General features: G+C 35.9%; 1 protein-coding gene across 1 annotated transcript; it reads left to right on the top strand.

Annotated features, from left to right (window-relative positions):
* The first annotated feature begins 11169 nt into the window (after nt 1-11169).
* Nucleotides 11170-20204, top strand: LOC110460529 (fibrinogen-like protein A). Its single transcript, XM_021513490.1, has 3 exons — nt 11170-11434; nt 19376-19543; nt 19951-20204. The coding sequence occupies exons 1-3, from the start codon at nt 11170-11172 to the stop codon at nt 20202-20204; spliced, it is 687 nt and encodes a 228-aa protein (XP_021369165.1).
* Nucleotides 20205-26035: the final 5831 nt, after the last annotated feature.

The raw sequence follows: 26035 nt of genomic DNA, 5'->3' as shown, positions 1-26035 counted from the left end.
ACGCAACACATGGTGTAAACAAAGTTCGCTGTTATACGGAAGCTTTTTATACTATAATACAATCATATTTAATACAAACATTTCTATGATAAAGACTTTGTACAATCTCTTCGTGGCTTAAACATTATACTCCTAAAGTAGTATGTGAATAAGTTATCGAGTACATTTTCCTGGTAATGAGCTTAACAAGGATATAACACCAGGCTGGTATAGTCTATAACACAAGATTAGCTATGGTTTATTCTTACATGTGGTTATATTTAAGACACCGTGCTTGTAATCACGCGTGTTGCGCGCGACACATAACATACGCACGTGGGTCGATGAATAGATGACTTTTCAGTTTGGGCAGCAGACCATGAATTGTTTGTAAACATTGAGGATTTTCTTAAAAAAAATGGATTTGTCCACGAGGGAAATTGAGAAAATGCATGATACATATTGAGAGAGGTTAGATAACCTTAGCTGCGTCATTCATATATATATTTCAAATGTCATAGCAACACAGTTAAATGATAAAGTAATGCATACGGTATCGATATTGAAACCATAAATCTAAACGTAAACCCTTTGTCGTGCCATTGCCTTTATGAAAACGGACAAAGACGAGGTGCTTTACATATCATTGAAAAATGCCTTGTTTACCATATTTTATATTTGTTAATGTTAGCAGTTATAGAAAGGACAGACTGACAACAACACATAGTTGCCAAAGATGCAGGTTGATTAAGACCAAGGACAAGTTGTATTATATCGCAATGAATACATTTTGGTTTTTTTGTGATACTCATCAGATTGCCTTGTTGTTTGGTAGTATGCAAAATTCACAATAGTGGGGTAGTACTTGTTTTGGTTTTGTTAGATTAGCACGAGCTTCATCCTCGAAATTTTAACGATTACGCTCACTGATGTTCTCTGCAACGATGGAAAATGCCAGGGCGAAATTGAAGGCACTGTTAGCGCCATATTGCGGATGATATATAATGCGTAGTTTGATTTATCGGTGTGATCCAAAAGAATCGCGCGGTACCATAATGACTTGCTTTGAAATGGGGGTCACTCTTATGGTAAAGAAATTTTCAAGGAATATTTTACTAACTGAATACTTGCATATTCCATTGTACTAACAAAGAGGTGATCTAGCCTGCGTTAGCACAGCTCATCGTAATTAAGCTAATACAGTTTCACTAGTAGTGGATTGTTACGGTTTAGATATTGTGAAGCTCGTATCATTTTATTATTTATTAGAATCTAGCAGGAAAACTATTTTATTAATGCATAATAGCGTAAAGTGAGCGTACGAATATTGATTAGCAACTAACTGCAAACAGCTATGTTTATTTTTTGATGTTGCATTTGTAATTGTTTTTACTGTTTAATTCGACTGAGTTAAATCTAATAATTGAATTTAAGGCACACATATGGGACTGCTTCTATCAAATTTGTAATAGATACAGTATGCCGAAAATGAATTACCATGCGTCAAAGAGCTGTTTTGTCCTCTTTTAACTAGTCGATGATGGTAGGGGTCAAACGGTTGAACTCAAAATTGATCATAACTGCTGTTGAAACAGAACGGATAGTGCATCACCTTTTTAAAATTAAATTTAAAAAAGTAGAGGGGCACTGTTAATTTTGGGTTGAATGTTAGAGCGAGGCTGTGGTAGACTGTGACCTTTTTTTGGTAAACAGACAATGAAAACAACACGAGGAGGAAATCGTTAAAATATGAGATATCACGGTTCAATAGGTACACAAAAGGCGGGAATGCTTGCGGCACGTTTTCTATCATCTTTAATTACTAAATTTCAAGATAAGAATAATGTATTCGGATAAATACACGAAGTCGTGTATCATTGAAATTAAGATATTATTATTTTATTGTAAGTATAAAGGTGTAACGATTTTATACTCGTTCAAAAGTCGTTGTTGATAGCAAGGCGTTTTCAAATACATGATTGTGACTGGCTACTCAATAGAGACATGCACATCTTTGTCGTATTCATCGGGTGTAGATGTAGGGACTGTGTTACAGGTTAACTCTTACCACACAACGATAGGATAGTCTAACCGGACACGTTGCACTTGTATCCATGAGCGATATTATGTACAAAATATTCTTCTGTGTATTTATGGCTTCTTACTATTCGACTGTTTATTAGAACTCTGCACTAGATAATCTATTATTTATATTGTTCAAATCTTCCAAATGAATACTGTCACTTGCTATGAAATTTGGCAAATATAATGGACCTGTCCAAAACTGTTTCTCGTTTAAACTATGAAGTGTACCTTTATTTAGTGTATATACTTGCAACCCTTTTACAAATAACTTCGGCAACAACTACATGTATTGACAACCAATACAGAGAAGTAACGAAAACGAAAGAACAGAACCACGCGGGGTCAGTTTTGAGCACGTCGTCCTGGAACTCCAAGTTGGGATGTGCCAGTTCGTGTGACACCTCCACGTGTATTTCCTTCTCCTTCTTCTCCGTCACAAAGGAATGTAAGACACTATGGGGAGGAGATTTGTTACAGGGACGACGGTGTCGGGTCATCTTCACTTAGATTCTACACTAAAGTAGTTCAGCTTGACTGTAAGTATACTATGGATCTTTAGCATTTAAGTATTATTGGTGAGTCGTAAATGAACGAAATAGTGTTATAGAAAATAATTTGTTTGGTTCTCTACATTGAGTTATTAAATTATCAAACTGTTGCTTGCAATCAGATACTACACAAATATAGTTCAATGTGTTAGTAAGTATAATGGACACGGATGTCTGTGACACCTACATATCTTTGACTCCTGTTTGAAGTTAAGGGTTCAACTTTCAGCAACAGAGACTAATTACGCATTTAGGGTCTTCAAACGAAATGGATTCATATATGAATGTATTTCAAAGTAAAACCCTTGATCAGCCTCCTTCATGATAGTACTCTGAGCTGATATTGTTCAAAACGTGACCTTCGTATAATGATACAATATACAATGGATAGTCGGGAATTGTCAGAAACTCCCAAACAGCACGTGGCGTATGTCTTGGTGTATTCTATTAAAGCCGTAAATTAACAGGTCATCCAAAGTTTAAAACACATTTTTTTTCTATTATCAGACATGTTAAGATAAAATGATTTCTTAATTTGAAAACGTATAAACAATCGATTGAATCATCTCCGTTTGAATCCCTAATGAAGTCGGTTTGTGGCCAGAAAGGCCTACTGAACCCAAACGCTTTAGCAACAAACCTAAACAATTACGTAAAGAAGGTAATCCTAGATTTGTCAATTTTATTTGTCCAAGTCTGATCTGCAATAATAGCAAACATATATAAATTACATATAAATAGGTGGTCATCTAGTTTACGTTTTTATGTTCATCGTCTTTCTTTCATATTAAAATTTTGCTTTCTTTTGTTTTACTTAAAATGGAAATGCTTCAATACAGATATTATAAGAAACAAATAGAATGAATATAGATTTAATTTGTTTGCATTTTAGCAGCTTGAACTTTTCTTTAAACGTTGAAATTATATTTTTTAAATTCGATGTTAGGATTTACTATCTCGAAATGTCGACTTATAAAATCGAGATTCCGAGGAACTCACTAGAAATCCAACAAGCTTACAAACTATTTTGAGATATTACCTGAGAATTTCCCTTCTACATTCTTCAACTGTTAGCTTCGTTATGAACAACAATGAATTTGACTCGTGTATTTTCTTTTTGACTGGGGACCAGCGTTAGGCTCCTTTGATAGTTTATGCGTATGCAATAATGTTGTCAGTGTGATACATGTAAAATACATGCGTTTACGTTTCAAATCCAACATACACCTTTGTCATACATTTGTTATGAAATTAAATATATTTATAACACTTTTGTTATTACTATATACATGTGTATTCCATTTGTCTGTGATAAAGTTTCAATGTAGCAGAAACATGCGCATGTAAGTGCATGATAGTAAATATATGTCTGTGAAGGTAAATTTACAATCAATATTAGTGTTTATACATGAGTAGCACCTGTGCATTAGAGCAATATATATATATATATATAACATCTCTTTATATGAATATGATACCTGTGAAATACCAATTAAGTACATGTATTTGATTTCAGTGTGATATTTAATGCACGTGTAGTACATGTTCCTGTTTTTCATAGTAAATATGTTAGTACGTATTTCGAAATGTCAAGTTAACATCTCAAAATCTCGAGTCAGTGTCTCGAAAGGTAAAGTACAGAAGTCAACATTTCGATTATTTTCGGAATTTCGGGCTACTACAACGAAAACAAAAATCCTTTCATGACCCTTATGTTCTTCCGTTCTTAAACCCCTAGTGTTTGACACTCTTATGCCTATCACTTATACTAACAGAAGTGTGATGTCTATAGTCACTACCGAGAGTGTCCTATCCATCAGTAATGCCTAGGACATTGATCACTGTTATTAATACTACGGACACTATGATTTGTTCGCTAACACTAAATGCAAGCTCTTGTCACGAACACTCTAATATTTGTCATAGCTGCAGCAGTATATGAGAGGTCTGATAGTTTCTGTTTCTTTTAAAAATTTGAAGACTGAATTAAAAACATAATCGATCGAAACTAGAACAACGCTTTCCACATTTAAAAAAAATATTTTAGTGTTAATAGGTAAGAGAAAAGTGTACCAAGTGTTAACAATAAACATTGAGAAACTATAATTTGTATCAGTGACATTTTAGACAAATAGTGTTCATTATAAGCATTCTGATCCCGGTTGTACAACGCTTATTATTTTTGTTATTCAGTGATTACAGAAATTTAAAATACGAAAAAATCAAACCAAGACCATTTTATTCATTTCCCTGTTAGATGTTTGTTTTATGCTTTACGGTTAATATATGTTTAGAATAACATATTCTTGGAAAGTCCAGTTTTCTTAATGACATTTTTGTTTAATATTTTACTAACCGCTGGTTAAGGTAAACTAACCTGGAGCAACAGGGGTCAGATACCTATCAATGACGTCACAGACAAACGGGTGTTTATCAATATCCGATGTATGTCAATACTATCATAGACATTGATCTCTTTAATAAACATTCTGATATCTATCACTGACAACACAGACATTTGATGTCCATCACCATTACTCTCTGATGTTCGTTAGTGACATTATAGATAGCAATATCTATCAATAATGTTATATTTTGTTTATATTTTGATAACATCATAGACATTTTATGTCCATCAGCAACTCGCTGATGTCTATCGGTGACATTATAAACATTTGATTTGCATCAATTACATTCCGATACATTTTTGAGACACTGAAAGCATTCATTATTGAAACTGACATGTCTAGCAGTGACATTTTAGAAAGATGATGTCAATCATTTACACTCTGTTGGATGGCAGTTGTTCAACATTAACACTACATGTACTAACACTTTTGATTGTCGCTAACAAAAAAGCCACACTATGTTAAACAATATTAAAAGACAATTAACAAAATGCATTAAGCATACTAAAGTTCCATTAAATAGCCTTGTTATTGACGTAAGTAAAAAACGAAACAAAATTGATTTTACTGCTGTTTATATATGACACATGTCATGATCCTTGATGATGAAATTGCGTCGTCGAATCATGGAAGTGTAGTTTATTATTCCCTCTTTGAATAATAGAGTGTTTATGGTTGAAGTGTGACGTGCATACTTAGCCTCCGTTGGATTTTCAATGTTCAGAAGGTTTTCCTCTTCGATTTATTTTTCACTAGGCTTTGTGAATTCTTTGTTCTAACTAATTAATTAATATTTACCGTCAGCTTTGATCTGATAAGTATGTTTCACCGACCATACAACGCTACAGATAATTGGATTCAAGTTTTATAGCTGCTTGACATTGTTTGGCATGTCTTAAACATCGATGAAACGACTGATTACGTTCTAGTTTTCGATGTTTTTATGAAGAAAAGAAACGTATTAAAACTCCGAACGCTGTGTCTATTCAACCCAGCACACAATCTTAATTAACAAATATATTGCAATCCTCCAGGTGAAAATATATACAATTATATTTGATTTGTCTTACACTTTTATCTACGTTAAATCAGCTTTTATATCTGTCCTTATATCTTACTTTTTATTTTCTTTGTCCCAAGACTATATTGGTTCCTTGCCTGTGTCGGTTCGGAATAAGAATAAATGTGTTGTATCCCACAGCTTGCTTGTATGAATATGCTATTTGGGACAACCTGCAGAATCGTTGTGTCTCCGCTGGGTTAAGGATTAGGGGACATTTCATAATGTTTAGTTGATATATAGCCTAAACAACAATTACAATACTATAACAGGCATATAACAAAACAGTTATGGGCTTTTGTGCTGGAAAATATGATGTGATATGAACCTGAAAACGTTATATTAACCTCGGCTTCGCCTTGGTCAATATCACCTTTTTCTGTTTCATATCACATCATATTCACCAGCATAAAAGTCTATAATTGTATAATATTCTCATTTCTGTTAATATTGTTTTCCGACTTGTATTTTTTCAATCAATTATTTTGTAAATAATTTTCTATTTATGTATTAGGCAAATTTTGATAGTCGAAAGTTGCTGACTATATTTGTGAACATGTTATATGAATATGCTTAATAGTATCGGGGTTATTGTTGTTTCAAATTATTTTCTATTTTAATCTAAGCTTTGAATAACTGTGGAGATGTCCCCACAATCCATTGTTCAGGAGTGTACACACTTACACCTGCCGGCAGTAACGTTGATGTATTTTGTGATATGGACACAGCTGGAGGACCGTGGACGGTGAGTTGTTCGGAGTACCTCAACGTGTATATCACATCATCCGGAATTACATGCCAATTACCTTGTTTCAAACTTATTTGATATATGTATTTTTTACTTTTTCATTTTTATTTACTTATTTATATCATCTTATTTTTAATTAATACAAGCTTAAATCAAATATTTCCTATTAATGGTACCGTTAAAATAATCTTAAATTGAAATGATTTTTGTGAAACAAAAAAAAACTAGCAACAGTTAAAATTGAAATTGTATTTTCTATAACGATATTTACATTCATCCACCAGATTATCGCCAGCAGATATGACGGATCAGTTGACTTTTACAAGTCCTGGAATGAGTACAGGAATGGTTTTGAATTTTGACTGAAGAGTTCTGGCTAGGTATGAGGTCATAATAGTAACCTGAAAGTCAATAGCATTATGCTTATCCTTAATATCAGTTAAAACAAATCTGAAAAAAAAAGATTCAAATTTACAAAAATTGTTGGAAAGTTTCCTTTTTGTATACAAATATTGTTTTTCATGTCTGTGACCTTGATATGATTATGTATTCATGATAAAAATAAAACAACAGAAACGCCAGATTACTTGAAGGTACTTAGCTAATTATAGATAAGTTACAATCTTCTATGACATATTTGTGTGTTCATTACCTTAGGTTTCGAGAATGTAAGACTACTGCTAGCCCAAAATATGAACCTTCGGATTGAACTCAAAGGATGGAGTGGCCCTCTTAAACATGTAGAATACGATACTTTCGATATTTCTGACGAGGCTTCTGAATACACTTTGACTATTGGCGGATACAGCTCGTCAGACGGACTATGTAAGTTGACATTCCGAAATGAATACCTTGGGTTTTGTCATACACATTTGCAACACACTTTTTATTAGTTTCAATCTGTTTATAAAGCTTAAGAAAATAAAAGCTGTCTTATCAATTTCAACGAACAAAATTCAACTAAACACACGGAATTGATAACAATGCTATGCGTATTGAAGCTAAGCTTGATGCACAAATTGCGTGTAATTTCATAATAAAATCATTCTTTGCGTGTAAAATGATAGATGACGCCCTTGGTTACCACAATGGTCGGCCTTTCCCCACCTATGGTTGACAACGACAATGATATCAACCACTTCAGTTGGTGGTATAACAAGTGATTAGACTCCAATCTGTTCGGGAAATACATGACAAACAAAGCCTACGAATCCATGGTTTGGTTTTCATTTCTACGCCAATGACACAGAATATGCAACGGCTAAAATGGTCAGGATGATGCTGAAGAAAAAGTAAAACATCATGAGTTACAACACTATTCGAGTGATGCACTGCCATACTGAATCTGTATGCATTTTTCGTAATTTTAAAATTTAGCATTTATTATTTGTCTGTTCCACTTCCAAACAAATGCAGCTTTGTTTTATGTTTAAGAAACATTACACCACACAATAATGTATTCTCAGTTCGATCAGATCTATTGTAAAACTGTTACCTAAATGACGTGGAGTTTCTTGAAAACGGATTTGAAAAACTCAAAACGTGTTTCTGACTACTTTTATAGTTTCTCTCATCAAAACGTCTTTCAGTTAATGTCTCTTTTCTCTGCTTTACTTCGTCTCATACCAAACTGAAGGGACGCTTTACCTCTGTGAGTAGGAGAACTATCATTTCCATGATGGCCGAACAGTGGTTTGAATGTGCAATGTATGATAATACACTATTTTTAGCATGCATACTTAGGACGATTGAGTTGGAGATATCTATGTTGACTTTAATAGCGCCCCGTTCACATTTTTACGGATCGTCTCGCCGGATTCACTACGGATGGAAACCCGGAATAGTCTATATCCGTGGTCGGCTACGGATGCAACACGGTTTGACTACGAATAGGGGCTAGTTGGCAATAGGGAGTGATACGGGTTGCTATGGTTCGGTACGGTTTAGTACGGAATAACACGTGGCACGGCGTATGCACTGCGGTTAACAAGAGTTCGTTCCGATTTTAGTACGGGTAAGCACGAATTAGAACGGTGTGGCAGGGAATTCGAATAGTACGAACTTGCACGAAGCGCTATGGACCTGCAACGGTAAAGCCCCGATCACACATTTACGGATCGTTTCGCCGGATCCACTACGGTTGGAAACTCACGGATGACCCCGGAATAGTTTATATCCTTGGTCCGCTACGGATGCAACACGGTTTGACTACGTAAAAGGGCTAATTGACGACGGGGAGTGCTACGGATTGCTACGGTTAAGTACGGAATGACACGTGTCACGGCGTATGCACTGCGGTTTCACAACGGTTCACTACGGTTTTAGTACGAAGTGCGAACTCGCACGAAGCGCCATGGACCTCTCCACGGTAAGCAATCCGTATACAAACTCCCGCGCCCGCGTGTTCGTTCCACAACCTCATTTTAATTTTAGTACATGTCATTGTTCACCGTAATTAACCGTACAACGATCCTTGGCGTCTTGAGGCCGGGAATGTACTTCGAATAAGTACAGATAATTACGGATTATTACGGTCAACAACGGATTACTACATTCTACTACGGATCAGTAAGGATGTACTACGGATATAGAAATACTACTACGATTAACCCAGGATGCAATACGGCCAGCAACGGACCCCTGCAGATTGCTACGAATGATCCCGGATCGTATCCGTGGCTAATCCGGCGTCCGATCCGTGAATGTGTGACCGGGGCATAAGCAATCGGTTTACAAACTCATGCGCTCGCGTGTTCATTCCACAACTCAATTTCATTTTAGTACGGGTACGTCATAATGTGGTGAACATTGAAAGTGTACTACATTGTACCTCATAATGTGGTGAACATTATTAGTTATATAGTCAGTTACTGACCCTCTACAGAACCATAGAGGGTCAGTAAGATTTATAGGGGGAGAGGGCTGTCGCATCAAGGACCCTTTATGCTTAAAATGAAAATGATGTAATGCATAACAAAACAATATGAATATTTAGCAGATTGACTGTTAAGTCGCTTCGTGTTTATTTCCTCACTGGTCGTCTGCCCAAATCTCTCCATTGTTACTCCTATCATCTTACGATACAATGTAGCGAGTAGGAATTACGGTGAGCATTGTATCATTTTTAGAATATTCAGGTATCCGTATCTGTTGTTTTAGTTTTGAAGCGGTGAGCAATGGGCGGCCATATTGCCCTATAATGGAATCCTACTGACCCTCTATAGAAAATTAGAGGGTCACCACGTGACAGCTCTAAACCAATGTTTTTTGGACATTTTTGTCCGAGGTGCGATAATGATAGTTGGCAACATTGTACGTCATAATGTGGTGAACCTTGATAGTGTACTACATTGTGCGTCATAATGTGGTGAACATTGATAGTGTACTACATTGTGTGTCATAATGTGGTGAACCTTGACAGTGTACTACATTGTGCGTCATAATGTGGTGAACATTGATATTGTACTACATTGTGCGTCATAATGTGGATCTGAATGACACCATATACTTCGTGAAAAAAAACAACAACATAGGAACCGCCCATACAATGTTTACACTTTCATTCCTTTCCCAGTGACGAGGCGCCTCAATCGACTGAAACCTAATGAACCAGTAGTAATTTTAAATTGTAGATGCATCATAACACCACCATGCTCGCTAATACAAAGAGGACATATTTGCATTGCGTTGCTTAATACAGATAATGGTATATCAGTAATATTTGATCAGTTCACAAAAGATTGTTAGTCAAATTTTTTTTCTTGGCGCATGCTTCTTTTATTAAACATACATGTCACTATTTTTGAAATGCAATTAGTTTGACTATGGCAGGAACGACGAAACAAATAGTTGCACGCTAGGAGTAAACTATTCAATTATCTCCATCAACTCAAATATCAAGGGAGAACAATACATTTACATTGCTATGTAAAAAATATAATGTGCTATATTATTCAACCGTCGTGACAGCTAAAATTGTGCATGCTCGATGGACATCTTTTTTTAAGTAGAAGCTTTTTATTGGCTCCTGAGCAGTGACAGGCAGATAGTATGCCAATGTAAGCGGTGAATTCATACAGAACAACGAGAGTATAGACCACACGTACAAGCTTTACACATGCTAACTAATCTGTGTATTCGAGAGTTATATACGAAATGAGTCTGGTATATTGTAATTTCATATAAGATAATAGATATTAATTATCATTTCTCAAATCAGCAAAATACATGCAAATTCGCAAAATCAACTTGTTAAGAATAATGATTCCCCTAGTGTGTGCACCTCGTTTAAACTATGAAGTGTACGTTTATCTGATCATTGCGTGCACCACCTATGTACGAATGAATTCGGCTACGATAACTAACAACAAGTACAGCGAGGTAACAAAGACCATAGAACAGAACCACGCGGGGTCAGTTTTGAGCACATCGTCCTGGAACTCCAAGTTGGGATGTGCCAGTTCGTGTGACACCTCCACGTGTATTTCCTTCTCCTTCAACTCCGTCACAAAGGAATGTAAGACGTATGGGGAGGAGATTTGTTACAGGGACGACGGTGTCGGGTCATCATCACTCAGATTCTACACGAAGGTAGTCCTGTTTGATTGTAAGTATGTTGTGGATTTTTTTTTTAACATCAAGTATCAGTGAGAGTCCTAAATGCCATTTGACGAATGTTTTATTTGGTTCCCTCTATCGAATTATTAAATTATCAAATAATTGCTTGTTTATTTCGTATTTGAATTGTTACTTAGTTTGTTCTTGTGTGGTTTAACGTCCTCGCAACATCTTACCTAAGGAGAATACGGGTATTGAGAAGGAATCAACGAAAAATTAAAAAAGTCAGAAAGGGATAAAGGAAATGGCATATATCTGTATGTTGCAAATGAAGCATCTTATTAGTTTTCTATCCCCTAAGTAGAACACAGACTACAACTCCCGATTTTGCAGGGGGCCTCAGAAGTCGCTTTGTATGGTAAGATGCAGCGGGAAATAAAAGGCTTATTCCTTACTCGAACCTAAAGGGTTGTTATTGAATCTCTTTTTACTGTATTGAAATATATGATATCTAACATCATCAATAAATTTCAGCAATAAAAGGAAAGAGGTAGTTGGAATTGCAATAACCTTCTGTTGTTACGTTAAACAAAAGTATAACTCATGATTTGTTATTTTGATATATTATATTTTTAAATTAGATTGTATTTCCCAATTTCCCTTACATTTTGGTAAGAACGATGTCAGGAATGGGGTGCCCCGAGTTCATTCATTTACAACCATGTAGACTCATGCAGGATGCCCTGTAGCGTGCCAATAGGTTAAAACAACTCAATATGTGAAAAAAAAAATCACACATTTTCACGCTGCATCGCCTCTTTCCCTTCATTCACTCTTCTCTTTCTTTTCGTCTCTCATGCAAACTATATACTGTATACCGGAAGACTTTCGCCCCGTTAAACTTTCGCCCTACACCGGCAGAGTCCTTATTCGACCAGTGTTAAATTCACCCTACACCGCTAACAGTGGAACACACTCGACCCCAATTGAATCACATACTGTATCTGAGTCAGCTCCAGTGTAGACGAAATATTCGTATTCGTACTTTCTTTTTAAACTTTCGCCGTCATGTTAAATTCGCCCTCAGATCGGAAGGCCAAAGGGGCGAAAGTAAAACTGCGGCGAAAGTTTCCCCATATACAGTATTGAATCATCCGAACAATTCGTTTTCTGATACAAATATTGAAAGTAGATAGATACATTGTATATATATAAATACATCTACATGTAAACAATCCTGCTGTTCTGATTTGGGGTTGCTATTGTCCTCAAATGTAGACCTGTTAAACCGAATAGATGACACTGAAAATAATAAATATGAGTATATCTTTTTTTTCTTTTTTCATTTGCTGCATCACTCAGAGATTGTTGTTTGAAAAAAAATTAACAAATAAGTATGTACTTACCAATTTAAACCTAAATGTATATATATGTATATATCTTATGAAAAGAAAAATTCTCAACAACGAGTCTTTAGTACTTTCATCTCTTCTAGAAGATTCTTCATAAAAAAATATATATATATGTACTTAAACTTGTATGGAAGGTCATTCGAATTTTACAGTGTTTTATACAATTATGTGAAATAACATACTGTTAGTACATTATAACTTTAAAACTACATACACTTTCTTATTAATCACTAGAGACGTCATCAATATTAAAAGATTGATACATACAACACACATAATTGTACATGCATACACTCACATACAGATACAAATCACTTACATATTACATTAGTTATGTACATCACACACACATATAAACCCATGTATGCCTGTCAACGTACAAAACATTCTAAATACTAAGACATTCCTACAATGTATGTGCATATATCCATACAATGTATTTTGATATATTACATCCAAATTCAGTCTACACATACACGTCCATAATATAAGTAAAGACCAGCAATATGCATACGACATACACACTACATACACTTGTCATTTACCTAAATACCAACATTCGTTTTTTGGGGTTTTTGTTATGCAAGGGCTGATGTGTAGGTCTACCTGGATGTGCATTTGTTATCATTCCTTTTTCTTTAATTCTTAAGGGGAGACCAGTATTTTTTTAAATTCTACTGATGATCTTCAAATGGTGTAGATTATATGAAACACTTTTCATAAGTAGTAACCTAAGCATTAGCGATGACATAAAAAAAATCGTACAGTTCTTTGAAAACAATCAGAGTGTATCTCATAGAAATTGAAATCCTGAGAACTTCAAAAACATACATAATTCATCATGATCAAAAGAAGATATAGAGTTGCAAAGATAAACAAAATATATTATTTAAATATTTAAGGTCAAAGACTTGAATGAAGGTGAGAATATGTGGATACTATTTGTGTCACATAAAAAGACAGTAAACAGAGAGATTATCCCGACACAAAAACAAGATTTTGACTCTGTTTTATACGATATAAAGTAGTTGCTGCAGAAAACGAATTCAATATGTCTCTCTCTCTACACGCCTCGTGCATGGTTCCCTTGTTTGTGATGTACTTAGCCACCTCACATTTTGTATATGATTAAGTTCCATAATAACGTTATCATTTAAAATATTGATGCCAGTAGACACTCAGTACACAAAACTGATTAAAAGGTTGCTAATATATCAGACACAACTTGTTAAGCATTGTTATTGCGTGTGATTTACATCCTTAATATCTACATTGACAGCAACCGGTGACATTTAAAACAGTTGACTTCCACATAATATATAAATATAGAACAAATCACCTAACATAATTTCCCCTGTGTGTTGGGGGTTTGTACATTTTTAATAAGATTGTCTGCTCGGATGAATAAACTCTGGGTTTGTGTATTACATGTTCATTCGTTGTTATGATAAACAGAAATGTAAACAGTGTTAGGTTTTTTCATGTTTTAAGCATCGATTCCTTACCTGTAGTAGTTTTGGAAAAGTAAAGACCTGCGATAGACCTGCTGTGCCACACTCCGAACTTGTTTGAAAGTGCGATAAATGATGGGCACCATCCTTAGTCCTGGTAAGGGGTGGGGGTGAGACGTCCCTTAGTATATTGATTGTTAATATCTTGCAGACATAAATTGTAACGTAGTGTATTACTGACCGAGGGCGGACAGTTGATCTATTCATCGAACAAACTTAAGCGAATAAACATTGCAAACATATAATCTTGAGCTGCTTTTGGTTGCCGTTCAAGCCGTTTGGACAGAGGCAATTTAAACATGAAACACTAGAACGATACATGAATGTGCCTGATTGACTGGTTTTACGTCCGCTTCACTACCGCCTAGTTTGGTTATCCAGCAGACTATGTATGTGCCTTTGTCCAGATGGCTTTGATAATGTGTATGGATACCAATTGAAAGCAAAGCAATGCTTTAATGAGGTAAGCTGCTACCAGAACGCAGGGCCTAAGATAACTAAAAAAACTCCACTTTTAAGATTAACAAAGGTCACTTGCAGGTAAAAGTGTTTTCTTCATCTGATTTTTTTCCGTCGACTGTTTTTCAAGAGGTTGTCTTTTTGTGTATATCTAAAACGCAAACGTGGCGATTTTGATTTTCACCTTATGAGCGTTGCATTTCTGTTAATATGTGGCAGTCAATTCGTTGTTACAATATTTAGACTTTTTGTCTAAAAATCACGATTTCCACGATTTTCCGATGTCAATGTTACATGTTTCAGCGAAAATTGAAACTCAAAATTTGAAGAGATGTTGTTTTGTTTAAGATTATAAAAAAAAACGTTTGATGGTCTTCATCATATTTTCTGACTTTCATGTACATGAAAAACAACGGTCAGTTTATAAAATATTAAATAAATGTCAGAGTTTCAAATGTCAATTATCGCTGGTATTCACCTTACGAAATGCCAGCGTATATGATAACTATAAAAACAATACCAAGACAAAGCAAGATATTCATTGTTATTTCAACTCAATGAAATCATTCGGATGGGGCTATTTACAAACATTAAACAGACACAAATAGAAACATTAATAGAGTAATGGGCCAATAGTTTATATTCAAATTGGGAGGGGATGGGTTTCTTGTACAACGAAAGGACCCAGGCAAGTACACAATCTTCACTGGTATAGAACCGACACAGGTGTTCGGTTTTATCTGCTGATTAACTTTGTCGTAGGATGTATAGCATTTCGCCTCCAGTTAACCATCATTCCCATCATTTCCAAATGATGCGCAAAGAGTTAATTAAAAAAGGTAAATGTCAAATGGAAGTACTATTTTCTAAAGTCACACTCATGTCCAATGAAACGCTAAGACTTGCTAAAAACTTGTTTGAATCAGTATATCATAGGGGTTGATTTTACCATTGTGACTAAAATGCTTATTACAACATACAATCCCTGCCAAATCGTACATTCACGTACTTTCTTAAGCTCTCCGATATATGAATATTGTCAAATGTTGCCAAGCCTGCATACCACATAACTGAAATTGAAACAGAGACATACCATGTACATTTCAGACGATCGTTTCGGGTTGTCACTGTTTTCAAACAACCGATTCGCGATTTCTAATATTAAGAAAACCTTAGTATCTCACCTTTGAAAATATCACAAAAGACAAGCCCTCTCTAGAATTTGAATAGTTTTTCACACCCTGATATGTAAACCAAGTCCTCGCGATCTTTCGAAAATTAGTTGTTTGCCTCACTTAAAGTTAGGTCAGTATGTGCTAAACCAGTACTGATAATGGTAACAGCTCCTTGACTCGTTGCAAAATCGTGGCTTACCTATTTCATCCCGGTGCAACTTATTTAAATAAAGTTTATTGAAAACAAATATTAGTATCTAATAAATTAGTGAAAACATTTTATGTGCAGCAATTTTACGGGATTTCATTACCATAACTCTGATTTGCGATCAGTTAACAGTACATAGTTCGCCAGAAGATCTCATCCTGTTCAATCCATACGATATCACGTATTACATAGTGCTACCCACCCCTAGCATGAAATAATCCAGTCTAATTACGTTGTAAATAAGATGGAAAGAAACATTAACTGTGTATAACCCTAAATAGCTGTTTATTGATGATTTTTTCGTTTGTCAGTGGTTAATAACGTCATAAAAACAACAAAGGTGAAGACAGGTACAAAGAGAGACACAAGCGAACATAAGGGTTAGGTGTAAGAAAAAACAACCAATATGTATGAAAATGTGATTTTGCAATGGGGTCTGCAGATCAATCATGTTCTTCCTGACTCAATGTATACTTTAAGTATGTAAACACTTGTGCATATCGACTTGTGTTTCATTTTTTCTCATTCCAATAAAGCTCTGAAAAACTGTGGAGATATTCCAACTGTCTATTGCTCAAAAGCATACACCCTGACAATTAGCTACAGTCCTGATGTGCTTTGTGATATGGAAACAGATGGGGGACCATGGACGGTAAGCTGTTCGGAATGCCCCATCGTAGACATTTGGCCATTCGGAATTATATGCTGATGACCTTTCAATATATTTATATAATAATGGCCGATCTATATTATAAGCTCAACTGGTTCGAAGGACCAAGGTGAGCTAGTGCCATACCGTAGCGTCCGTCGTCCGTCCGTCCGTCAACAATTTCTTTAATTGACTTCTTCTTAACCACTGATTGAAATTTAACTAAATTTGACTGGGAGCATCCCTAGGTGGTGGGGATTCAAAATTGTACAAATGGTGGGGCTGACCCCCCAGGGGGCTGAGGGGCGGGGCTAAAATGGGGCAATTTGGCTAAACTGCATTAAGCGACTTCTTCTCTGGAACTAAGTGATGGATATCAACCATATTAGACTAGAAGCATTGATTCAAAATTGTACAAATGGTTGGGCTGACCCCCCAGTGGGGCTGAGGGGTGGGGCCTAAAAGGGGTAGTTTGACTATATTTCTACAAACGACTTCTTCTGTAGAACTATACACTGGATATCGATCATATTTAATCAAAAGCATTCATGGGATGCAAGGAATCAAAATTGTACAAATGGTGTGGCTGACTCACCAGGGGGCTGAGGGGCGGGGCCAAAAAGGGTTATTTGGCTATATTGCTTTAAGCAACTTTTTCACTGGAACTTAGTCATGGATATCAACCATATTAGACTTGTAGCATCCCTAGGTGGTGGGGATTCAAAATTGTACAAATGGTGAGGCTGACCCCACAGGGGGCTGAGGGGCGGGGCCAAAAATGGGTAATTTGGCTATATTTCTACAAACGACTTCTTCTGTAGAACTATGCACTGGATATCAATCATATTTCATCAAAAGCATTCATGGGATGCAGGGATTCAAAATTGTACAAATGGTAGGGCTGACCCCCTTAGGGTATGGCCCCACCATTGGAAACAAAGTCCTTGGGCCATAACTTAAAAACGGCTGAGATCCCCACCCTAAACTATATATACAAATGCTGGGCATAAAGAGACGAATGCAGTCATGATATTAGAATAGACCCTGGGGTCTGACCAAACCCCTAGGGACCTAGTTTCTTAGTCACAGCTTGGCAATAGTTAAGATCCCCACTCCATAACCATACATAAAATTGCTGGGTATGAACAATCGAATACAGATATATATGCTACAAGGATTGGCCTTGGAGTCTGGCATATTCCCATGGATATCATTTTGAGAATATTCTGCCATGATTGCTTAGATATCTAGGTGAGCGATACAGGCCCTATGGGCCCCTTGTTTATGTGACCTCAATGTTTAATTTTGTAATATAATAATATGAAAAGATCTTAATCGTCGAATTTGTATATACAATTCGTATACGAAAATGTTGTTTTTTAAAGTGAGAGAGGCGATCATTATCTAAGTGACGTTGTATATTCATTTGTATACTTACACAAATCTTCAGGTCATCCTGAGCAGATATGATGGATCAGTTGACTTCTACAAACCATGGAGTGAAAACAAGAATGGTTTCGGAAGTTTGTCAGGAGAGTTCTGGCTAGGTATGATACCATATTATTGTAATCAAACAATCTATTTAGGAGAAAAAAGAATATTGACGTAGAAATATGGGAAAAACAGCTCGTTTTGTATGAATATAATTATCTTCTTTTATTTTTGGAAATGTCAAACATCTTGTTTTCTATTTTAAAAAATGATGAAAAATATCAAATTCATCAGTGATATGTAGCTAATCATACAAATTATATAGGTTTATACAATAATGATACAGAGGATATCTAACAGTGTCTGCTGAAATAAGTGAAAATAAAAACAAAATATTAGCCTCACGAGTGAAAGATGTTTGGTATTACAGAAGACACTGTTAGACCACTTGTATGTCTCTGGAAAAAATAATAAAATATAAAAACTCTTTTTATTATCTATTTTAACAAATTAGGTACTTTTGTTCAAACTTTCAAAAAAGTATGCCGAAATGCTATCGTTATTTAATTATCTAATAAAAGGCCCGTTTTATCAACTGGTTGTTGATAAGCGCCGAATCTTAAAGAGTGGGGTGTGGAGTAAATGTAGAGTTCTTTTTTTCACCACTTTTTGATGATAAAATAACAACACAACCTTTGTAAATTGACCTTAATCACTGTTACTGTCAAGCGATCACACTGGTTTTCTGATACTTTCTGTCAATCGCGTTGAGACACTGACACTGTGCTACAGTTGACACAAGTTTCCTGAAATCAAATGATCAGAAAAGTTGGCCTACATAGTCTGCTGGCGAATATAAGTTTGTGTTTTCCCAGATTATAGTTCACCCATGGTAGGTAACAGATGATTAATCTGGGCAGTATAATGGGATAATGCCTCATACGGGCTATCTTGAGGTCTGCGAATCGTTAAGCTAACCAGGCTTGGAATATTGTAGCCATTGGTATAATGTCGGGATCTATTCTCGTTGTGGTTTGCAACTTGTGTTTTAAACGGTCAAATCAGCAAAGGTGATATGTTTTATTATTATAATTGGTAAAAAGACAATCAATATTTATATGTCAATATATATTTATATATGTCAGGTTTCGAGAATTTGCGGCTCCTGCTGGCCCAAGATATGGAGCTTCGGATTGAACTACAAGGGTGGAGTGGCTCTGTTAAACATGTAGAATACCATACTTTCTACGTTTCTGACGAGGCTTCTGAATACCGATTGACGATCGGAGGATTTAGCACCCCAGACGATCTGTGTAAGTTGACATTCCCGAATGAACGCATTAAGTCTGTAAACAGACCTATTTTGTATGTGCTGTTGATTTGTTGTGTTGTATGTTATGTTTTATCTTTCAAACGAAATATTCCAGAAAAACTTCAAAGTGTAAAGCGTTACGGTCTTGGAATAAAACACCAAACTATGTTTCGAACATTTTACTGTTTTTTTTTTATTATTTTGGTAAAATTACTAGTCTCTGGATAAGAAATGAAAACTGCATTTTTTTTTCTTTCTTATTTTGACAGTATCTTCTGTCTTATAAATTAACCAAAAATTAAGGCACAAACAAGAATATCTCTATTATTTTATATTTATTGAAGCATAACGCAAAAGATGCATTTAACTACCTATTAATGAAAGGACTTTTTGTATATTTACTTATAGTTGACGCCCTTGCTGACCATAATGACTGGCGTTTCTCCACCTTTGATAATGACAATGATGATCTCGATGGTGGCAAGTGTACAAGTAATGCACATGGGGCATGGTGGTACGGTGCGTGCTATGACTCCAATCTGTTCGGCACTTACTCATCAAACAATGGTTATGCGTCGATGGTCTGGAAATACCTCTATGGATCTGGCGAGGAGGAGTACACAGCTGTTAAAACAGTCAGAATGATGGTGAAGAAAGCATAGGATAACGCAGGTTATACGACTATTCGAGTGATACGACGACTAACTGAATCTTTTTTTCTTTCATTTATTGATCTTTTCTTTTTTTTCATTAATTACTAAACATGTTTTGTCAAAACTGCCCTTTTAAAATGTCCCTTTACATTATCTTAGTGCGAACTTGAGCATGGGTGTTCTGTATAACATAACAAATGGAAGCAATATTTGTTCTTCTATTATAAGAGTAGTCATTTCCACGAACGGTAACTTTAAACTATAAATACAAATTATATTGGAGATTATTCCTGAAAAAAACCACGACAAATGCAAAGTTGGTTGGGATCCTGTTGAATATATCTCGGATGAGTTCGGTGACAAGCTTTTCTAGCAGATTTTAGCCATTCTAACAGGAAGAACGCTCCCTTCAATTGACCGAGTTTATATTGTTCCATATGTCACAGGACATTTATTGAATAAAAACTTCGAGTCGAATAAATTATGACCGGAGCATCATTGCAGATTCATACAGGAAAAATACACCTACCGAGACCGTCAAGGTCCGGTAAAATCATGTATATATAGTCACTCTTTACGAGTACGGCCGGGACCCCAGATGATACGTTCCACCTCACGACAAACGGCCAACTGCGAATTAGCGCAGTGTATTATCACTTTTCTTACTACTTTCATTCACACTTGCATGCTTTCTTAAAAAGACCCTAATTTACATATAACTCATTAATAACACCAAATACGGACATATAGAGACGACCACAACACAACACGGGTAGGACACCACCCTGAGCTATAAATAGTAACAAGGTACTTTCCACATTACGATACACAGGTGACAAACAAGACAGCACACAACAAACTACTTATAACTATACAATAAATTAGATCATAATGACCCTGTGACACACTCCCCCTGTCGGGTAAATGTCGTCCCGGCATTTTACTTCAAAGGAACATTACAATAGGAAATAATTCCTTATCCAATGCCTGAAATAACCAAAAAGTGTTAGTTAACCCTAAAAATATTAAAATGATTAAGAAAACTTAAAATTATTTTTTCTACACTAACAATCGGTCATCCTCGACAATTTGTTCCATCACAAACTGGTCAAATCTCTGTGGTAATCTTCTATTCCTGGAATCTGTAAATTCTGTGAGAGAACAGCTGTGCTAGAGCAACAACTAATCCAGAAACACACAATGCACAGTACCAGATATGTGCACTGTTCTGCATGCTATAAATATCTGTCAAATGATAATTTTTAGTTTAGAACACAAACAATGACGAGACAAATAACATAAAACATTCAACATATAACACTCAATATTTAACATTCAACATGTAACACGAAGGATATCTCAATATACAAACTCTCCACTTCACACTTCTCACACCTCGCGACTTTCCGTAATGTATCGCGTTATGTTAACCAAAACGAAATGGAACTGTTACACACTACGTCAAGTAGACCCCGTCCAAGTCAGCTGCCTAACCAATAGGGAACGTCACCTAGATCTGAACAGAACATCAATCCTATGACAACCTATCCTTCATAATTCGTATTAACTGAATGATAATACAGTTACACAATTTTCAACAATCTAAAACGCATGCAAGTCCATATTTATCGGAGAAGTATCACAACACTGTCCGCATGGTTCCTCCACTTCCGTTCCGGTCGAGTTCAAAGGGACGCTTTAACATACAAAATGTATGTGCATCAGCTGTTCGGTTACTACTTTATGTTACACGTGTATTCGCACGACGACGGCGTAGAACACAAATGTTGTTACAATAAAGCCAAGGCTTATATATTTCACAGTATCACATCCGTTGACTGATATACTGCATTCCTGTGGCCAGCAATATTAGAAATTTGTTGGTAGCGCTACAGATGATCATATCGCCGAGATCCGCTCTAAGCCACTGGGGTTCATCGTTTTCCTCTGCTCTGGTCCCTACGTGGACGCCAAATGTCACATGACATTTATTGAATAAAAACTCCACACGTCCTGTTGGTTTGAGTCGAATTTACTATGACCGGAGTATCATTGCAGATTCATACAGGAAAAAAAACTTCCGAGACCGTCAAGGTCCGGTAAAATCATGTCTATATAGTCACTCTTTACGAGTACGGCTGGACTGTGCAGGCGGGACCACAGATGATACGTTCCACCTCACGACAAACGGCCAACTGCAAATTAGCGCAGTGTATTATTGCTTTTATTACTACTCTCACTCACACTTGCATGCTTTCTTACAAACTCACACCCTAATTTACATATAACTCATTAACAACATCAAATACGAACATATAGAGACGACCACGACACAACGCGGGTAGGACACCACCCTGAGCTATAAATAGTAACAAGGTACTTTCCACATTACGACACACAGGTGACAAACAAGACAGCACACAACAGACTACTTATAACAATACAAGAAATTAGATCATAATGACCCTGTGACACATATGAAGCAAAATTCATTAAAAACAATTATGGTACTTAAACAAAAACCTTACAAAGTCCTGTAGTTTCTCTTTTAGACATATTGACAAAGTGTGTTCAGTGATTTTGTCGGTCTGTGAAACTGTGATTCACAACTACTCGTATATATATCCTGTAGAAGTGTGACATATAGACCAAACAATTTGTTTAACTCTACATGAAGCACAGGCACTTGTTGAACTATAAATGAAATACAAGCATGCTGCTACGTGTAATCATTTCTATAACAATATCCGTCGTTTTTAGCTAACTGACACCATACAAACTGACACCATACAAACTGAAGCAACAAAAGAAGCACTTTTAATAATTTATTCAATATTGGTTCTATTCAGTGACAACAATAACAATCGGTCAGAACAAAACGGGCGAGAATAAACTTGATATTGTGACTGTATTATAACTATCTGCTGCTCTTGCATTGGTTTGGTTTGTTTGTTTATCTGCGGCTTAAAAAATAGCCAATGTCATATGAAACGGGTGTCTATGAAGACAACGCCGAAACGAAAGAGTAGAGAAGACAAACGAAGTAAAATCCGAATAGTTGCAATTAAGGCAGTAGATTTATGTTTGACCCTTTGGTATTTCCAGGTACATATAGAAGACTCCTAAGAAAACCATCGATTATGCTGGAGCCCCCACATAAGAGGATATGCAGTGGGAAACAGCATGTCTTTGTAACTTTGTTACATTATAATGCGTGTACGGGAAATAGTCATGTGATGATATTGTATTTTTAACCATGTTTCAATGTGTTACAACATATTACACTGGACCTCTCCGTTACTGCTTTCCCACACGACCCTCATGGGGGTTTTGGGGGCCTTTGACAAGTATATTCCTCAGTGTCAGATGATCTACACAAAAAATGAATTGTAGATAGTTGCTTATTTGTCAAATTGTTTTGTGTCTTGGTCTATTAATAATTGATGGATAAATCGATAGTGAGACATCTTTAAGTTTGGTTACTTAGTGTGTAAGTGGGTTTTTCGTACTGGATTTCTTTGTGAGGCTTTATTTGTGATCCAAAAGAAGGAGATGATCAGAATGGATGATGATGTTTTCGTATTGTATGTGTTTTGTAAGAGCTATTTGACTTAACTCTGAGTTCGGATTATGGTCAGGTGATGCCCGGATGTAGACAGTCGGAGAATAACAAAATGGCGGGAAATATGAATAAGAGACAGGGGCAGGAAGTGAGTATACAGCATAATCCTGTGGGGACTTATGGGGGTTTAATCAAGGGTCCTAAGGATAACAAGTGCGAACTGAGACTAGAGTTAAAGTGAGTAATGCAGCAACAAGTGTATTAAGATGTTCATTAGGTTAAAATTAGGCAATAATTACCGAACTGGGTAAAAGAGACATCCGTTAAGCATGCGTACGGAGTCAACCTCTCCATCATCTAGATGTGTTGATCAAATGATTCTTGTCAAATGTTATCAGTTGCCAGCCAGCATTTCCTGGGGACACTTACGTGAAACATTTTTTGCTGTTGAATATTAATGATGAACATTTGACAATTTACCTTCTCAAAGGTGTGAAGTTTTGTAAAAATGTTGATGGCAAAACGTTAAATTTCACATTATTTAAGTGAAGTAAAACTTGTGATTAAACTTTCAAAAACACCCCTTAAGTATACCATTTTATACTCTACTTGATGAAACAACTTTAGACAATTACAAACTGCGTAGCAACTTTGTACGTTATTACAGGAAAATGTCGAAGTTTTCTTGAGGGGGTGGTCGGGAATGGGGCGGGGGGGGNCATTTAAATATTCATGAAATGTTCATTAAATGTTCTTTCATGTATTGACAATTATCACTAAATCAATCAAAAAAAGTAAGCCCTATCTGTTTATTCATTTATTTATCTATTTATTCAGTGGCTTTTGATAAATTGAAACTACGAATTACATATACCAAATGTACAATGTTTGAAGATTTAAACTTGGTTTTTGCAAGTGTGTAGGGGGATGACTGAGCGAAATCCATTTAAAATATTGGCTGAGAACACGAAAATAGGTTTATTGCTAAATGTGGGTGGGAATAAAGAGTACTGTTGAAGAGAAATGTTGGTTGTCTGTGTCTGTATTACGTAGGATTCTGACTGTTGCGAGGGCTAGAAAAGGGGTTGTTGTCAACAATGCGTACCAATACCGTTAGTTTTGTATCGTCGTGGCGGAACATACAGATAAACATGTGTAGAACAATATCTGACGCTGTGTATGAACTGACACCATATAGTTTCAATTAACAAAGGAACCACTCATGTTTTATTAAACATTGATTCAATTCAAAATGACGGCAGTCGCAATAAACATACATATGTAAACAGAAATTACTTGATATGATGCTTTTACATTGTGTCAAGGGAACCACAAATAATTGGTCAAAAACATCATTTGAATTGGACATTGGACGCAAACCTCATTAATAATGATAATAATAAAAACATATACACATGTCATCATCAAACAGAGGCCGTTCATGTACATAGATGTCAAGTTCCTATTGTCGCTGATGTCGCCACATGAAAAAATGCTTGCAATATAATGTACATGTACATACGATGCATTGTCTTAAACCTGGTAGACTTTACCTCCACATGCACGAACCAAATAAATATTTGACATTTTCAGCGTGTTCACACCAGTGGTCATTCGTAAATATTGTGGTTGTCACATGCTGAGGCTTTCTGAGTGCCATCTTATTTTCTGGTCAGAAAAAAACCCCATACATGCACAGATATGGACAAAGTGGGATGTTATTATGAAATAGGAGATTGATCTGTTGAATACTATTTGTGAAATAGCAAGTTTGAATCCTCGACCAACAGGTTTTAACTACCATATTTCAAAATGGCTGCCGGAAGGTTGTCTTGGTCATTTTCGGTTTGCCTCGACATAAAACGTATGCAACTGTTTTAATGATGATAACTGTGATTGTATTCAGGGGGGATGTTTTAAATAAAAAATCGTTCAAAAAAAGAGAAATTACGTTGTTTCTTTTCATTTCAAAACAATTTATTTTTTTTCATTTCAAAACGAAAAACAATTTTGTAACTTCATTGACCCCGATAGTTTCCATAACATGTTTGCAAGGTATTAGTACCTTTCCAGAAATACTTTTATGTGCAACTTTGACAGAGAAAAACTCGGACAACTACAGGACAGTATACATATGTACCTGCGGTTTAATACATGTTTTAAAGTTGCCTCCCATTAACCACACAAAACACGGCTCTGGCTTCTACGGTTCTTTTCTGGATTATCTTTCAAATTATGAATTATCGGTTGATAACCAGATATGTTGCGGTATATGTGC

Source organism: Mizuhopecten yessoensis, unplaced genomic scaffold (genome assembly GCF_002113885.1).
Source record: "Mizuhopecten yessoensis strain PY_sf001 unplaced genomic scaffold, ASM211388v2 scaffold10423, whole genome shotgun sequence".
Taxonomy (NCBI): Eukaryota; Metazoa; Mollusca; class Bivalvia; order Pectinida; family Pectinidae; genus Mizuhopecten; species Mizuhopecten yessoensis.
Note: the sequence above shows the minus strand (reverse complement) of the source record. Positions and strands in the feature narration are given on the sequence as shown.

Coding starts and splice junctions, on each gene's coding strand:
- LOC110460529 (XM_021513490.1), top strand. CDS start 11,170: ATGAATTCGGCTACGATAACTAACAACAAGTACAGCGAGGTAACAAAG. Junction 11,435..19,375: donor GAAGGTAGTCCTGTTTGATT/GTAAGTATGTTG, acceptor TATATATGTCAG/GTTTCGAGAATTTGCGGCTC. Junction 19,544..19,950: donor TAGCACCCCAGACGATCTGT/GTAAGTTGACAT, acceptor ATTTACTTATAG/TTGACGCCCTTGCTGACCAT.